We start from the raw sequence: 19,197 nt of genomic DNA on the forward strand, positions 1-19,197 counted from the left end.
GTTCCATGGAAATGAGTGAAGGTTTTCAGGTCTTTCGCAATAGCGGTCGTTTGAGATCGTTAACGATTATGCAAACGATAATCGTCCGGTGGAATAGGGCCCTTACTTTCCCACACTTAGCCGAGTATTTGAACTTGTTTAAAATTCTGCTCAGCCATAACAAGTACATTGGGTTATGCTTATTGTGCTTGTTTTAGTCTTTTCATAGGACCTTAGCCCTGGAGTGAATGATGTTTCAAATAAACTAATAAAAGTAACGCTCTTCGGCTCTTATTCAGTGGGTTATTGGTCCATAAAGAGGTTAAAGGTCATAAACAATAGATAAGAATATAACTAATTCATAACGATTGTCTTGCTTTTCTTGGAAATCATCCGTGTTCTAGCAGCTCTTCTTCCTTGTCACCCTGTATATACCCTGGAATAACTATATCCTGTCGCATTCAGGAGAGAGAAGCCTGTGAGGTGCGATCTTCTGCATAGATCACTGCTTCAGGTGAGTCAGTCCCAACAACAGAGCATAAAAGTTGGTTTTATATGTATCTATTTATTCTCAAATGCAGCTTTTCTCTTAGATTGGATACACACAGGCAGTCTCTATGGATTTGTTTTTAAGACCTTGTTCACACACAGTATTTCCGTCATTCTTTTTTTTGCTGCCCAAACCAGGAGTTGGTTGAAAACACACAAGCTTTGCAAATCTTTCCATTAGAATCTTGCCCTTTCATTTATACTCCTGGTTTTGTTTGAAAAAAAGACGGACAGAAATACTATGTGTGAACAATGCCTAAAGATGTCTATGGGAAAAAGTGCTCGAAAAAAAAAGCCTAACTGAAAATAAAAACTTGATTCCACATAGAAACATAGAGGGGAAAATATTTGTGAAAATTTGTGGCAAAAACTCACCTCAAAATTTTGCATCTAAATTTGCATCACAAAAAGTGAAATTCAATGGAACATCCAAAATGTCAATGAGGTTTTGCAGTTTTTCGTTGGGGATTCTGTTACTGTTATTAAAGAGAAGTATACGTTCAACACATTCCCCTTTTGGGCTATGTTCACAGTAAGTGAAAAAAATTAATAAAATAAAAGTCCATTATTGCATCATTTTAATTGACTTCAATGAAATGCATCAAAGTCTATGGAAGAACAGATGTCATTTGCACACAGTGTAATATAAATGATGGACGTCTTTTGAGCGTCTATGAGCTCATTGTGGGATTTAGCAAATAGCTAACTGTAGAGGTTGTAGTGGATAAGTTAGGGCCCTATTCCACCGGACGATTATTGTTCAGATTATCGTTAAATTGTTCGAATTAACGACCGAACGAGAAATCGATAAGACCTGGACCTATTTTTATCGTTGCTCGTTCGCAAAACGTTCGCAAATCATTCGCATTGAACAAGACATCGTTTGGTCGTTTGCAATACATACAAACGCAATAGCGAATAAATAGCGAAGAAAAACGATCGCAATTACGATCGTAAGTAACGATTATCGTTCCATGGAAATGAGTGAACGTTTTCAGGTCTTTCGCAATAACGGTCGTTTGAGATCGTTAATCGTTAACGATTATACAAACGATAATCGTCCGATGGAATAGGGCCCTAAGGTCAGCGTGTAGGGATTGCTGTAAGGCTAGCAGCATATTTTTCATAGTGAGCTCAGTCACTGGTGCATTTGTAGAGGATAGTGCCTCTAGGTAACTATCAGAGTGAGGAGTGTGGTCTCCTGACTCACCCCTCTCTTGTGCCCAGTCTCTGACCCAGCCGGTTAGTCGTTGTTGCTGTGTTGCAGGACTCTATGTGGGGGGTGAGGAGGATGCAGAGTGCAGGTCCCCTCTGCTCCTGCGAACCAAAATGGCGCCTGTGCTCCGACGCGGTATCCCCTTCAGAGGCACCAAGCCCGTCTTCTGGGTGCAGAGGGACTGAACACCTCCTCCGGTAAGCTCTAAGCAAGTGAGCTGCAGATTCTGTGAGCTGTGAGCGCTGTGGATGTGTCTTCTCCGCACCTCGCTTCCCGGCGCCATCTTGTTCATCGTCCCGCTCCAGGGAGTGATAGAAATCTGCTAGCCGGCCCCGCTCTTGCCGTGCTTCAGGGATCTGGAAGCCATCAGGAAGGGAATAGCTCTGATCAGACGGGGAGAATTGCTGGCCAAGTGCCTTTATGGTGCGTTTACACGAAACGATTATTGGCCCGATCGTACGATTAGCGATGTCGGATTTACGGTCTTTTTTCATAACGATCAGCATTTAGACGGTACGATATATCGTACGAAAATTCGCTTCGCGATCGTTTAAGCCTATCTCACACATTGGTTAAATCGGCAAACGACTGTTCACACGGAATGATTTGCGAATTTTTTGTGTACGATGAACGACGATTTGATAACCTGTTGAAAGATCAAAATGTAGAATTTATCATGCGTCGTTCGATCGTTCACTGCGTTTACACGGACGATTATCGTTCGAATTCGACCGTTATCGCGCAAATTCGCACGATAATCGTTACGTGTAAACGCACCTTTAGTCGCTGTAATTGCAATTAGTAGGCAGGAGCTCCCAGATTAAGCGGCCATCTTCTTTTACAGCCAAGCCATGCCACCCTTATGGACGTCAAATAATGTTCATGACAATGAATTTCGGACGTCTTTTGCAGACAACGGACGTTATTTTTTATTTGTTCACACACAGTTCTTCTTTTTCACCATTTGTACTATTAAATTCAATTAACTTTTCAGTTTAAAGACAAAGGGCGATCAGTCCACCTGACCTAGAATAATGTACCGACAGCTGTCATTGCACTGACGGGCAGCCAAACCGCAAAATAACAGACAATATTTTGGTCTTAAAAAAATCACAAACTTGACAAGAATAAATATTGTGGAAACATAGCCTTACAGTGATATAATGCAGATGTTTTCTTAAAGAACTGGAGCAGAAGGTCATGTGTATATATATATATGTATATGAGAAAAGATGTATTTGACCAATATGACTCTTGTATTGAAACATTTGGTGAAGGTTATTTGTATATATTCTTGCTCTGAGAAAGGATTTAATGGATTGCTATGCTCTTATTTTAAAATGTTATGTAATGTATAATATGAATAGAAATAAATAACTGGAGCTTCTTAGTGCACATTTTTATGAGGCCCTGTAAGGGAGCACAGACGAACAATAATGGAAGAATCCAACAGACAGCAGACTGTAGTGATCAGTACAGGTCAGTCATTCCCCCCTCTACATCCTCCTTTGCAGCCTTCTCCTTGTGCTTCCATTGGTGTTTTCTTCCTGATCAGCATTCCCCTTAATCCTTGGGTGTCCCCTTCTTCAGTAGCTCTTTCTATCCCCCAGATGTCCATCTCTTCCTCCTCCTGAGCAGCCTTGTCTTGTCACCCCATTGTTCTTTTTATAACCATATCTTGTCACCCCTAAGGGCCCTATTCCACCGGACGATTATCGTTCAGATTATCGTTAAATTGTTCGAATCTAAACAATAATCGTTCGGTTGAAATGCAGTTAACGATTAACGTCCGAACGAGAAATCGTTGATCACTTTATAAGACCTGGACCTATTTTTATTGTTGCTCGTTCGCAAAACGTTCTCAAATCGTTCCCATTGAATAAGACATTGTTCGGTCGTTTGCAATAGATACGAACGCAATAGCGAATAAATAGCGAAGAAGAAACGATCGCAATTACGATCATAAGTAACGATTATCATTCCATGGAAATGAGTGAGCGTTTTCAGGTCTTTCGCAATAGCGGTCGTTTGAGATCGTTAATCGTTAACGATTATGCAAACGATAATCGTCCGGTGGAATAGGGCCCTAAAGCCCCTATTCCACGGGTCGTTTAGAGGAGCAATATCGTTCGTATTCGGCCGATATCGGCCGCTACGAACGATATTCGTCCCGTGGAAGAGGGTGCAACGATCAGCCGACATCGTTCATGTCGGCTGATCGTTGCAGTCGCTTGTTTTTCAACATGTTGAAAAACAAGCGACTGATATAGCAGCGATCTGCTGCCGTCGCTCCGTTGAATAGGAGCATCGGCAGCAGACGCTGTTATATCCTATGGGCTGCCCGGACGATCAGCGATCCTCCGAGCAGCCCCCCCGCAGCTCCCCGACGCCCCCTCCCGCACTCACCCACTCGCTGCAGCCGTGTTGAATAGTGGCGGCAGCGAGCGGGGAACGAGGAGCAAACGAGCGCTAATAGCGCTCGTTTGCTCCTCTACAACGACCCGTGGAATAGGGGCATTAGTGTCCTCCTCCTCACATCTACTGTTCGTCTTGTCACTGCATGGGTATTTTCAAGGAAAGTGCAAATTTATCTGAGCATAAACGCACCTCATAAGTCAATTTATAAAAAATAGTAGAATTAGATTAGTTAACTTAATTAAATTTGGCTGGCTAGGGTTGTAAGGTGGATACCCTCCTAGGACACTTCCAATACAGGGGGATGTATTCTATTTTGCATCGTAGAGCGATAGCTTTGATAAGGAGCACAAAGCAATAGTGCTCCAAAAGTACAAGGATCAACAACCCATGGCAGACCAGTTGCTCATTGCAGATACCCCAAAACCTGCATAGAAAAGTTCATAATAATAGAATAAGGCAAAATTATGAAGAATCACGAATGAATCGTGAAAAACTTCAAAACAGCAAATTGGAACAAGGCTGCCTTAACTAGAAATACCAAAATTGAAGACTCAGAGGTATTCTAACATTTCTTCTTTTGTGAGTAAAAATTGTCCTTCACTACCACATCAGCCAATAATTGAATCTCAGGGTCAGCCTAGTGATCAGGGTCAAGGAGATGCCATAGATGCAGAAGGAGAATTCTGCCCTTGTAGTATCTATCATGGATCCTTCCAGAGTTAAAGTAACTGTACTTGAATATGTTTTACAGGTTAATACCCAGATGTCATGGAAGCAGCAAAGACCATTATCCACCTGAAATTGAAACTAACTGAGGTGTTTGGAGAGGATGTGGACGGTTTTATGGATAAAGTGTACTGGAGTATAGAATAGTGTAGTATTTTTCATCAGAGAAATATACAGAATCTGATACTTCACAAAGAAGATGAGGCATGTGTGAAGCTCCTTGATCATCTAGTGAACATGATTCCCAGAAGTGGAGGATTGTCTTCTCACTTCCAGCACAGTGAGTATCCTGCCTGTATTATACGATAAGGTATATGCCCTCACAGCACACTCTTCGGAGGATTTCCATCTTGTTTTAAACAGACATAGACCTAACAGTTTTACTGTCACCACAACCTTGCAGCTGCAGAAAATCCATCCAAGATAGATCTTCTACGACTGTGAGATTGTGGTCTTCGCAGCTTGTAAGTTAGAACAACCCCCCCCCCCCCATTCTCTTGTATGAGTGACTGAGAATTACCCTGAAGCCACAGCCTTGTCAACTAACATATGGTCTAAACTCAGACTAGATCTTGCATGCCCAGAGCATAGGCATATTACATACTATGGAGAGGCCAGAGTACAGTGTAGGGTTTGCCCCGAGCATGAGGCCACCTTATCGTGGTGGGGTGGCCATGTTCACACTACGTAAGTCTCCGGACGTAGCGTGTTCCGTGAATAAGCGGCCGGAGACTTACGTAGTTTGCGTACAATGGGAAGTATAGGAAGTACGGCTGCACAGTTCACACTACGAACGAACTTACGCCAGGATCGTACGCGCCGCCGTAAAAAATTAGCCAGACCATTGTTTGAGGACGAAAATGCCGTAACATGCGGTCCCATACATAGTGGTGATTTCTTCATTTTTGCTGCTTTTTGTGCCGATCCAAAAGGTTCTGTAGGGTGTCCGGGGCTAGGCAAAGCTTTCCAAGTAAAAGACCGCTACGTAGGGCGCTCGGGAAGCGTAAGTAGACAGCGGGCGTAAGTTCGCGCTCCGCACGTAGCCGGCCGCAAGTAGCGTAAATCCCCGGCTGGAGTTTAACGCGTATATGTCCGGCCGCGGAAATATGCGGCCAGACATATACGCAGTGTGAACATAGCCTAAATATGTAAACCCCCCAAAATAAGACACATATATAACATATAGAGTGTGCAGACCAGTTTAAACTCTGATACATATATTGTACGTAAGACAATTTTCTTTACATGATAATACAGTATATCTGTAAATAATTGTCACAGCTACCAAATTACACAAGAAGCAAATATTATCCCAATATACATTTTGCTGCCATGCTGTTACTGACCAAAAATACCAGTATACAAAAACTAAAGTCACACCATTACCACTACTATTACTTTCACATAGTGACGAATACCACTATGCTGTCAATGAACAAAATCCAGTATAAAAAAAAGAATTACCAATTATACCTTTATTAACAGCACAAATAAAAGCATCACATTTTCTTTTCACCATCTGGCTTAGCCCATCATGAAGACTTTTCCGACCATGACTCATCTACTGACAAATATTTTAGGCTCCTCGCTAAAGCATCATCAACATCTCTAAACAAAGTTCTCATCTGTATTGCTCCACAAAGTAACAGTGCCCCTATATAAGCAGTTATGCTAAGTATGTGCCGCTCTGTGTCCTCATATGGTAAACAAGCCTCCTCTATGCCCACATATAGTACAGACCCTCTCTGTGTCCTCATATAGTGTTATGCCCCTTCTGTGCCCCATTACATTATAGACTCTTCTATGTCCCCATACAGCATACACCCCTCTGTGCCCCCATGCAGTATACAACCCTATTTGCCTCCATATAGTATAGGTCCCACCATAGATACTAATCCCTCTATAGTAAACCCCCCTCCCCATAGTAACATAGTATCCACCCCATAAAAAGCAAAAAAAAACCTCCTCTGCAGGCAACTCCATCCCTCTAGAACCAATCCGCTCCTTATCCCCCCCACCCGAGACAAGAGACAAGTTGAGGAGGAGGCAGCTCTTGATTGCACTCAGGCCAGTATTGACAAGAGACAAGTTGAGGAGGAGGAGGAGGCCGCTCTTGATTGCACCCAGGCCCAGTATTGTTGAAAAGATACAAGTTGTTGAGGAGGAAGAGGCAGCAGCACTTGATTGTACCCAGACCAGTATTGTTGACAAGAGACAAGTTGAGGAGGCAGCTCTTGATTGCACGGAGGCCAGTATTGTTGAGAAGATACAAGTTGAGGAGGAGGAGGAGGAGGCAGCTCTTGATTGCACCCAGGCCAGTATTGTTGACAAGAGACAAGTGGAGGAGGAGGAGGAGGCAGCTCTTGATTGCACCCAGGCCAGTATTGTTAAGAAGAGACAAGTTGAGGAGGAGGAGGCAGCACTTGATTGCACCCGGGCCAGTATTGTTAACCAGAGACAAGTTGAGGAGGCAGCTTCAGCAGCTCTTGATTGCACCTAGTATGTTTCCAAATAGACAATTGACGGTGGGGGCATTAGTAGGAGCAGTATTCTTTTGGACGCAGAAGGGCCTAGTACAGAGAACTGAAGTTGAAAGCTAAGAATATGCACGCTTGTAAAAATCAGTTTTTATACATGACAAAATGTTGATGTAGAGTTCAGCACAGGACAGTCAATGTTAAAAAAAAAAACCCTCTAACATTACACCTAGTCTAGTAGGATACGGATACGGTTAAATAGACAGGCAACCTCACCCACAGAATCCATGAGGTGAAGAAAGGACATTTAAAAAGGAACAGATTCAAGAAGGCTTTACCCCAGTTCCATTATCCAAAAATACGTGTCCAATTTTTATGAAATTGACACCTCACTGGCACTTGCTTTACAAATTGACGCAAATACTCTGGTGTCAAACCTGTTGAATCTGGGCCTATGGCTGTTGGCGAGACATATATCTTTGTTACACCAGTTTGATGTCCTAACCGAGTGTAGCGTCCAATCCAATGGATGTATGCTTTTGTGTTTTTTTAGTGCTGTCACCAGCTGGCTTAAAGGATAAGTCCGGCCAATTTATAAGTTTCTGGGTCAAGTAAGGGTACAGAAAGTTATTGATTAAAGTTATTTATTGATCTTTTAAAGTGGGTAGGGGAAAACCCCTGATGGGGTATGGGAGTGATCTCCCACCCTCGCTTTGGTCACTCCCAAAAAACCTCACCCTATGGGTACCTTCACATGTGGCTGTGGGTCTGCTGAGTAAAATCCACAGGGCATTTTTATACCGTTCACCAAACGGCGTTCAGTACTAGGGTGCCGGCCGGACATACGCAGTTCTGCGCTGAACTGGGTATCTGCGTCCAATACTGAAGGTTGCATAAAATCAGCCAACGATGCGCTGTGGATTTTAGGCAGCAGAGAACCCCAAAAAAGCCTCCCATTGTAAAGGCACTAGAGATGAGCGAATCTGGAGCATGCTTGGACACAAGGATTGCCATGCAAGACGGGTGACTGATGACTTAGTTATTCACATCAGGCAGGGGGGTGGAATAATCCGAGGTAATTCAGGCACGATTCATCTTTACAAAAGTCAGCATCTCAACACTGTGACAAGAGAGCCTCATTCTTTGTGGTGTTACGATGTTACCCGCCACACTGAACACCTTCTATGGCGCAACACTACTGGCTGGGCAGGACAGCAGAGCCAAAGAAAACTGAGGCCAAATGTCCAGTTCCTCTGCCCAGTACTGCACGGGGTCATTGACACTTTGGGGCAGGGTACTATCCAGGTAGGCAGTGACCTGGTGGGTGAGCTCATGCTGGTCCACGCCATGAGTCCGGTGTTGTGTCCCTTCTTCACCAGCTGGCTGCATGAAATCGCTCATAAGGGATCGGAGGCTGTAGCAACTTCTGACGCCTCCACTGGTTCCCCCCGAGAGTATGTTGTCGGGGAACCTGGCTGGTCTCGCTGGTAAGTTGAGACCAACTGACTGGTGAGTAGGTCCCGGTAGTACACCAGTTTTGCCTACCTCTGTGATGGTGGAAAAAATTCAGCCATTTTGCGGCGGAAGCGAGAGTCCACCAGGGTGGCCAGCCAGTATTGGTCCCTCTGGCGAATGTCCACAATCCAGCTGTCATTCCGGAGACACTCCCGCAGACACCTTGCCATCTACACCAAGGACAATGAACGCCTCTCCTCTCCACTGTCCTTGGTACAGTTCCAGGGTCTGCTGGGGTCTTCCTCTTCCTCTACCACCTCATCCTCCATCTCCTCCTGTGATTGAAAGGCAGAGAAGCCAGGTGGCGGTGTGTGGAATTGCTGGGAGTAGACATCTTCCTCCTCCTCACCCTCCATCTGCACTTCATCCAGCTCTGGGCTCAAGGCGATGTTCAGCCTTGGAGTGGTGGCCTGGGAACCCTCGCTGATGATGTTGGTCAGCGCACTTTCCAGAACATGGAGAAGTGGGATGATGTCGTTGAACCCATAGTCATACCTGCTCACAAAGAGAGTTGCGCCCTCAAAAGGGATTAACAGTTGGCAGAATTCACGCATTAACTGCCAGTGTCTGACTTGGAAGTCGCAGTGTGGCGGGAAGCTGCCTGATTGCCCCATGAGGGCAGAATTCCAGCATGTTGGCATGTCGCAGATTAGCCGATGTTGGTGCATACCGCGCTGTCTCTGGATTCTGAGCAGGGTGTTCCTTGCAGTGTAGGAGTGGCTGAAATGTTTACACACTCTGCGTGACATCCTCATAAGGTGTTGAAATGCAGGAAATAAACCTGTGCACTATGAGGTTTATCACATGTGCCATACAAGGTGTATGAGTCAGCCCTCTCCGCTGCACTGCAGAGACAATGGTCCTCCCATTGTCCGCTACGACACTTCCCACCGTTAGTCGACGTGGGGTCATCCATTCAGCTATCTCCTCCCTGATGGTCCAGAGGAGCTCCTGCCCACTGTGGCTTCATTCACCGAGGCTCACCAAATGGAGGACAGCCTGAGAGCGCTGGGCCTGACATCGGTGGGAAGACAGCAGGGCAAGTTTGACTGCAGTCAAAGCGGCGGATGGTTGTAAGCTGGTGGAAGCAGAACTTTGTGCTTCCCGCTGCTGGCCCCCTAAAGCACCATGGAGGTGACAGTGGCAAGAATGGGCCAACTTCTGATGGTCTTCTGGGAGGATGTTGGGCAGTAACAGACAGGTACTGCCCTTGCCCATAATTAGAGGAACGGACATCAGCACTCAGGTGCACGGTCTTGGACAACGAAAGTCCCAATTAGTCGCCAACCTTTTTCTGCATGTAACTGTGCAGTGATGGGACAGCTTTGGCAGAGATGTAGTGGCGGCTGGGGATTTGCCATCTGGGGTGCGCACACGCCATGAAATCCCTGAAAGGCTGGGAGTGTACAAGGTTGAAGGGCAGGGACTGAAGCACAAGCAGCTTAACCAGGTGTCTAGTCAGTTTCTGCTCGAGTAGACCTGACGTCTGGCAATGGACTCGGTCACGGATTGCTGCCTCATTAAGGGTGTACATGGCAGTGACACTGTGCTGCAGCTGGCACCTGAGGCTGACGAGCCCTAAGTTCCACTGTGAGGATGCTGCATGATGGGATCTGCAGTGTATGATGCATGCTGACAGTAGGTGGTATTGGGGTCACGGTTCTTCCAGGCCTGTTGGTGTTGCCTTTTTATATGCTTTCTCATGGATGTTGTCCCAAGATTATCACCCCTACCACGACTGACCCTCTCTTGTACAGCAGGCACAAAGTGATGTGCTTATCTGTCCCCAGGTGGAAGAACTGCCAGGCGACAGAGGATCGTGGTTTGCTGACAGCCACGGGGGGGGGGTCTTGCTGGCTGCCACTGCTGCCTGAGGGTGCCCTTTCAGGACCAAAGCTTTGAGGTAATGATCTCTGCCTGGTAGCTTACCTTCTACCCCTCCCTCTTTTGCCTTGGTTCTTTGCAACAGTGGGATGTTTCTGCGTCAATGGCACCTCTATTTCCTCCCCTGATGATAATGCTGCTTGAGGGCGCCACGTCCAATCAGCGACATCATCATCACAGTCATCACCACTGCTACTTTTCTCCGGTGGTTGGGAAAGGATATCAGGTGTGGCACTGGATGCCCCTCCCTGGCTCTGTTGACTGCTTACAGGGAACACCTCCTCTGGAGTCTCAGCACGTTCCACCCGCTGACTTTGGTGGATTTCCTCCTCCTCCTCATCACTAAAAAGTGGTAGAGACTTCAAGGGCAGATCAAGGTTTGCCAAGAGTTCCCTGGCAGAAGGTGCCCCAAAGGTGAGTGGCATCGTAATAACAGGAGACGGGGCAGAGGACTCTTGCTGACCGTCCCATGTAAGGGTGGTGTCGGATGATCCAGTTGGAGCCGATGCTTGACTCCTCGTTTGGGAGCTTTGGGTGGTGGAACTGGAGGATTGGGTAAGCCAATCTAGAACCGCTGGCTGTGTGGTTCTTACATTACCAGTGGGCGTCAGGGGTAGCTGCACCCTGCTGCCACGCCTGTTACCCCGGCTGGTGCTGCCACTTCTCCTACCCTCACTGCCTGCTGTTTCACTACTTGCCTGGAAAGTGCTGGAACTAGGAAGCTTGGACATATTTATTTGGGTAGGGGAAAATGAAATAAGAATGAAAAAAAAGGCTTCTATAGGTTACTTCACCTCAGAGAGCTTTACACCTGTATTGGTGAAAAGTAGTGATGAGCAAGTACTAAAATGCTCGGGTGCTTGTTACTCAGAATGAATACCTCCCAATACTCGAGTGCTCGTTTCGAGTAACAAACCCCATTGAAGTCAATGGGAGACTCGAGCATTTTCACAGGAGACTCAAGTTCGGTAGAGGGAGGGTCGTGTGAAAACCTGTCAACCTCAGAAATTGATGGAAACTAGTGATGAGCGAGTACTAAAATGCTCGGGTGCTTGTTACTCGAAACGAATATCTCCCGATACTCGAGTGCTCGTTTCGAGTAACAAACCCCATTGAAGTCAATGGGGGACTTGAACATTTTTGCAGGAGACTCAAGTTTGGTAGAGGGAAGGTCGTGTGAAAACCCGTCAACCTCAGAAATTGATGGAAACACAACGGAAGTGGACAGGAAACAGCAGGGGCATGTATGCATGTCTCTGAGGCTGCCTAATGGCACCATTATGCCTAATTCTGTGCAACAGCCTGGTTAAAACAGAGGTAGGCATAGGGACCACCCAAAAACTCAGCCTGACACAGCATGTCAGTGAAAACACAGGGAACCATTAAAACAAAGGTAGCATATCATGAACCAGCCAAAAATTCAGCCTGACACAGCATAGCGGTGAGGACAGAGTGAACAAGGTAGAAGCGGTAGCCAGTCAACCTTCCAAAAATTATAGAGAGAACCATTAAAAGTGAGTGAGGAAGAAAGTGAGCCTCCCCAAAATTAGGCCAGACACTGCATGGCATTGAGCACACAGAGAACTCCCGGGAGCAGCAGTAGCCAACATGGAGGCCAGGCAGGAGCAACAGTACCCAACATGGAGGCCAGGCAGGAGCAACAGTAACCAACATGGAGACCAGGCAGGAGCAACAGTAGTTAACATGGAGGCTAGGCAGGATCAGCAGTAGTCAACATGGAGGCAAGGGCAGGCACACCAGTAGTCAACATGGATGCCATTTAAGGCCAAGCTGTAGCCAACATGGACAGTAAAGGCCCAGCAGTAGTCAACATGGATGCCATTTAAGGCCAAGCAGTAGCCAACATGGAGGCAAGTGCAGGCACTCCAGTAGTCAACATGGATGCCAGTTAAGTCCCAGCAGTAGCCAACATGGAGGCAAGGGCAGGCACACCAGTAGTCAACATGAATGTCCATTACTGCTGTGGTCAATCCTGCCTTAAAACGGCTACAACATTTAAAAAAAGGTAGAAATTAATGGTGAAAGAATGGCATAGGACACCCGTAAGATAAGATGACATCCACAGATAATATGGTTTGAAAGGGACAAGACAAGGAAGGTAAGGGCAGGCACAGCAGTAGTCAACATGGATGCCAGTGAAGGCCCAGCAGTAGCCAACATGGAGGCAAGGGACAGTTGCTGCAGGGACAGTTGAACGCTGCGCTTGGACACCTTGCTGGAGGGTGTGGAGCATAGTGGAGGTGAAAGGGTGCGTGTAGGGTGGGAGGCGCTCGTGCCTGGGGCCTGGGCGGGGGACTGACAGAGCCAGCATGTGACACAGGGGAAGGAGCAGGGGTGCGACTTGCAGTCACTGAACGGCCTTCGTTCCACTGAGTGGGGTGTTTAGCACTCATATGCCTGCGCATACTGGTAGTGGTTAGGCTGGTAGTGGTGGCTCCCCTGCTGATCCTGGCGTGGCACACATTGCACACTTCAGTCCATCGGTCATCCATAATTTCTTTAAAAAACCTCCATGCGATGCCCTGGCCCCTGGGGGCCACTTCCGCAGTGCTGGTGTTATGAGCGGGCAATGACCGGGGCAGCTGCAGGGGTTATACTTGTCACGGTATAGGCCTGAGGGTGGCACAGCTGTAGGGCCGGTCTGTGGAATCTGCGGGTGATGGGAGTAGGAGTATGAGAGAAATAGCGTTACTGGGTGGATTAGCTTGAGAATAATACTTGCTGTGAATCCTTGTAGCGATGAGGAGAGATAACGGAGTGACACCCAGATGAGAGAGAAGACTCCGGATACTTGAGCAGGCAGATACAGCCGAAGACTTGAATACAGCAGAGCACTCGATCCACACTTCTAGTGGCGAAGTGGGAGCTGCAGAGAGTCCAACTCCTCTGAGGCAGGAGAGGGACGATACACACCCTCCTTGCTTGGAAGCAGGGGGAAGACTAACTTGTTAGGAGGAAGTAGGAAGTCACATGGTTGCTCCTGGCCAGAGCTAGTCGGCCATTGGAGGAACCATGGTTACAGGGCACTGGCATGGTCACGTGATCAACAGCCTTGCATACCACTGTACAATGTAATAATACACAGGAATACATGAGAATATACATGAGAATGCACATTACCAGAGAATACTAGGGGAAAACCAGCAGCAGTTGCAGTGCAAACACTTACCAGAACAGGCATTGACACAGCAATAGAAATGGGCATAATAGGAGTAGTAGTCCTTGCGTTCTGGGACACTGCATCCAGACTTGGGAACATCTAGCCCTGGTCACGGGAGTTTGACTCCGTGAAACAGTTGCTGATCTACTCGCTCTGCCCCTGCTTCTCCCTCTGCCCACCCCTCTTCCTCTTCCGAGCGGTTACTGCGGGGGAACTTGCCTCCCCCTCAGAAGCACGGTTTTCACTAGGCTTATCCACCCAGCTCGGGTCAGTCACCTCGTCCTCATCCACCAGCTCTTCCTCCATTTCCTCACTCTCGTCCTCACTTTGAGTTACATCCATGACAACAACCTCACTGTCTGACAACCGGGTCTCATCGCCATCATCAGACACCTCTTCCAACCCCTCTTGCAAGTCCCCACTCTCATCACCCACTGACTGTGTGAGCTGCATAGTTTGGGCATCAGGACAGATCGACTGCTCCAGTTGCTCTGACTCAGGGAAGGGTCCAGAAAACAGTTCCTGGGAGCATGGTGGTGGATCTGAATCCCTTCTTTCCCTGGAGGGGCCAGGCTGTGGGGAAGGAGGCAGAGCTAATGGAGCAAGGGTTCCACTCCCTTGGGTAGCGTGGGTGGACTGCATGGAAGACTGGGTGGTGGATAAGTTACTGGACACATTATCCGCTATACATGTGATCTCCTGTTCACACTGCTACGGTTTCAATATCGGTCTACCATGAGACCCCGTAAGTTGGGCAAACTGTGCCACTGCTACCTCCTCAACAGGTGCTGCTGTGTCACCCTGCTGTGTCACCCTGTGATCGCAGGATGTACCAAAGAGTCTCCTGCATGTTTATTGGCTGAGAAATAGCGCCCAAACTTACAGGAAACGGATGATGAGATTTTCTCGAGTATCGTGAGATGCTCGTCCGAGTAACGAGTACCATCGAGTACCCTAATACTCGATCGAGTACCAAGCTCGGACAAGCATGCTCGCTCATCACTAGTGATAAGTCATTTATTGGCCGGAAGGCACAAAGTTTAAATGAGTGATGCTTTGTGGGTTGATGGCACCCAGCAAAGCAGAAATGGACAGGTTTTGTGGCGTGCTGACTTAGCGTCACACTCTATGGAGGGCTTCAACAAGTTTTGCTGCTATAGGTCACTTCACCTATAACAGCTTATGCGAAAGAAACTTTTTTAAAAACTTTTTTGGTGCGGCTAAACGGGTTGACAGCACCCAGGAGAGCAGCAACGTCTAGCGTGTACTCTCGGTCACGTTACAGGAGCTGGTTCAATGCTACCTGCCCTGACTCTTTTCTCACTTTTCTCTCCCTATTTCTTTTTTTTTATCTCCCTAACTCTCCCTAGATCTCACAATTTTGTTTATTTAGATGCCTATCTCTCCCTATGTCTTTATTTCTCAGCCTCTTTCCCTATGTATGAGCTTATCTTTTATATCCTGTTTTCCCTGGATCTTGCTATTTGTTTTTTTTTCTCTTCCTCTCTTCTGCTTCTCTCCCCAACACTTACTATTCCTCCTCTGTCTCTCCCTGTATCTATATAGTTATTTGGCTATCTATCTCTTGGCTATCTAGCTCCTCTCTCTCTGAAGTCTGGCAACACACTGAGAAGCTGCTGGCTGCTGCTGAGGTACTTCCTGGTGCTGGGGAGTGATGTCACACATCTTGATTTTCTCCAAAAACCAGGATACAAGGGATTATAGGAGGTCTATTCTGTGAAAAAGTACAGTTTTGCATTGCCATTGTTATTTTAGCCTGGTTCGTTACGGTTCGGTTCGCTCATCCCTAATAGAAACCTATTATTTGAGTTGTATTAATGAGTACATATGTGGTAACCCAGGAGAAGACACAAGGGAAACCCAGGTTCTGGAAGCCATGTCAAGGATGCCATGTGTGGCTGAAGTTGTGTGGTAGAATCCAAGAGTCATCTTAAGAGTCACTACAAATGTAAAAGGAGAGAGCTGCATTGGACATAGTCAGTCTATATTCTCTGGGGAACTTCCCAACAAAGTGTCCGGGCCAACAGTATGTGGAAGGCCAACAGGTAGCTTTTACTTAAAGCGTAACTATAATTTAAGTAGCCAAAAATTTAATTTCTCAAATAAAAAGCCTATGTGTTACCCTTTAAAAAGAGCCCTAAACTGCGATGATAGTGTGTACGCTCGCTGAGATATCCCCAGTTGTTTGGCTCAGAAAAATAAATAAATTTTTCTCCTGGCTGACAGAAAGTGGGCGTGGCCTATCCCTCATCTCCCTGACTGACAGAAAGTGGGTGTGGCCTCCCCTCATCTCCCTGGCTGCGTCCCTCTATTCACTGACCAGCACCTTAGCAGATGGTATCACACACAGTGGCATCAGATAAAGCCCCAGCATACAGTATCACACAGTAAGATTAGATACAGAGCTTCATCAGATGGTATCACACACAGTCATCTGCTCTCATAACACTGTAGGATAATGTCAGCCATGGAGGTGGGGGCACCTGCTGCAGACATCTGATAGTGAATGTTATATGTACTATGGAAGGACTACAGCTGTGTTGTGCTGGGACTTGTAGCCCTCCCCTCAGTGACTCACCCACTCTCCCTCATGCAGTACATTGTAGTCATGGCTGGCATGTCCCCTCTGCATGAAGCACTGGGTACTTGTCCCTCCATCCAGCTCTCTCCCCTGTGCTGCTCCTTACGCACATCAGCTCTGCTAAGTGACCTCTGGGAGGGGGGGGGGGAGTGAAGGAGGAGGGGGAGGAGGTTTTGTTTCTGTTTGTGTCAGGGCTGTTATCTAATGCTGCTCTCAGAGTCTGTACAAAGCTGCTGCACAGGACTTATTTCCAGGGACGGGTGTGTCAAGCAGGATTGCACAAGTAACACAGGAGCAGACACAGGGCTCAGAGCATATTCAGCTTCATGTATTTAAAAAAAAACCTGTTCATTTAAGCTTATTAATGTATATTGTATATTGCTTGTATGTATAATGTATATTGCAAAAATTCTTATCATGGCCTAAGCTAACTAAAACTAAATGGTCAAAATATTTTATAGTTACACTTTAATATCTTCCATAAAGTGAAGGCAAAGTCCCAACACAACAGTACCCGAGTTAGAGATGGTACTGGAAAAGGTAACCCATGTGATGTGTAGAGGTTTAGTTGAAAACACTTAGGGCCACATGTATCATCCGGCGAACGGATGATTTTCGGCGGAAAGTGACGATTTGCGTATTTTTTTATATGCAAATGGCCGATCTGCGAATAAAATATTCGCAAATCGGCACTTTCCGCTGCGTACGCCAGGGGGGCGGAAAGGGGGCGTGTAGTGGGCGGAACGGAGGGCGCGGACTCCGAGTCTGCGCGATTTACCACCCGTTCCGCCCAAATGTACGCCGAAAACTTACGCCAGTCCTCAGCTGGCGTAGGTTTTCGACGGTGCGCACCGGTGCGCACAGGATTTATGTAGAGGCAATCTGCCTCTACATAAATCCCCGTAGCGCCGGAGCTGCGGGGGCATTTATAAGTCCGGCGTAATAAATGTCCCCCTTGGGGTCCTATTCCACGGGCCGAGGAGGGCCTGATCAACGATGTAAACGAGCCGCGATCTGCTAGATCGCCGCTCGTTTACTGGGCCTATTCCACAGCCCGATGATCGTTGAGCGAGGGCTGCAGGGACATTGTTACCGATGTCCTTGCAGCCTTTGCAGCAATACATTACCTGTCCGGGCTTGTCCTCCGCTCCGTCTCCTCCCCGGGTCCCCCGCGCTCTATCTTCTGAATGGCCGGTCAGCTGACAGGCCACACTCAGCCAATCACAGGCCGCGGCGGTCCCGGCCTGTGATTGGCTGAGCGCTCCATCAGCTGACCGGCCATTCAGAAGTTAGAGCGTGCGGGACCCGGGGATGAAGACAGTGCGGAGAAGAAGCCCTGCAGCCAGGTAATGTATTCTGCTGCTGCTGCTTCTCAAATCGTCGGTCGCCGCGCATCGCTACGGTTGAATAGCGGTGGGGGAACGATGATTTTAGGTCTGGCCCTAAATGAACGATCAGCCGATGACACAATCATCGGCTGATCGTTCTCTCTATTTCACCAAACGATAATCGCCCGAATCGGGCCAAATGGGCCCGATCCGGCCGATTATCATTACTGTGGAATAGGGCCCTTAGAGAACACTGTAGATTGGCCCAAACACATTTGTCTGGTCCAACTGGAGGTTCACAAAAGGTACAGACAGCTAAGGGGCCCTGAAAATTGCTATCTCCTGAGACTTGGAGAATTTCAGGGAAAAGTAGTAATGCTTTCATGCCAAGATAATGTCCTTATTGAGGATATCTGTAGTCCTCTGTATAGCAACTTGCAGTGGTACATGCAACTCTTTAGGACACCAAGGCCTTAGATACTGAGGCCTAAGACAGCAGCTACAGCTTGAGACCCTGTGGCCTACAGTCCTCAGAGTCAATGTAACCTGGGAAAGTTGGACTATTAGAGGGAGTTAATTATAATAACCCCACCTATTTGCTAGAAGGATTTTTCTAAATTCCAGAATATTAACCCCTTAACGACATCGGGCGTAAACTTACGCCCTCGCGCCCTGGTACTTGGCGCATCAGGGCGTAAATTTACGCCCGATGTTTCCCCGATCGCTGCGTGTTCACACACAGCGGTCGGGGAAGATGGCCTGCTATAAATCATAGCAGGCCATCTTAGCTTCACGGCACGGGGGGTGGTTAACACCCCCCGTGCTTACGATCGCCGCTATAGGCTGATCAATTCAGATCAGCCAATAGCGGCGATCGGAACCTTTCCGGGTCATCGGCGACCCGATGACCCGGAAAAAAATGGCGGTCGGTGCTATCCGAGGACGGCAGCGACCGCCATTACTGTAAAAAGTAATGGTGATCGCCGTGCCACCGGCCCGATCGCCGTGAACGGCCGGCCGGCCGTTCACGGCGATCGGGCCGGTGGCACGGCGATCAGAGTCCCACAAAATAGTAAATACCTGCCCTGGACCCCTCAGCTAGGCAGCCGAGGGGTCCAGAGCAGGTATTTGTACATTACTCACCTGTCCCGGGCTCCTGATCGGCATCTTCCGGGTTCGCGGCATCCTCGTCTTCGTTCGGGTCTTCGGCTTCTTCCGTGACGTCACGTTCGGCTTCTCTCGGCTATTTTCGGCTCCAGCGTCGGCTGTTTCCGTATTTTGCGCTCTGCTGCCCTCTAGCGGCTGATATGTGTAATACACGT

The 19,197-nt window shown here is 47.5% G+C and overlaps 1 protein-coding gene across 1 annotated transcript in view; it reads left to right on the forward strand.

The window, feature by feature from the left end:
• The first annotated feature begins 405 nt into the window (after window positions 1-405).
• The window catches only part of LOC138800559 (up-regulator of cell proliferation-like), a 38,544-nt gene continuing 19,752 nt past the window's right edge, over window positions 406-19,197 (forward strand). The window contains exons 1-2 of the mRNA XM_069982326.1: window positions 406-493; window positions 4,914-5,168. Coding sequence (XP_069838427.1) covers window positions 5,126-5,168 — 43 coding nt within the window. The 5' untranslated portion in view covers window positions 406-493; window positions 4,914-5,125. The remainder of the gene's footprint in view (window positions 494-4,913; window positions 5,169-19,197) is intronic.

Source organism: Dendropsophus ebraccatus, chromosome 9 (assembly GCF_027789765.1).
Source record: "Dendropsophus ebraccatus isolate aDenEbr1 chromosome 9, aDenEbr1.pat, whole genome shotgun sequence".
In the NCBI taxonomy this organism is placed as follows: Eukaryota; Metazoa; Chordata; class Amphibia; order Anura; family Hylidae; genus Dendropsophus; species Dendropsophus ebraccatus.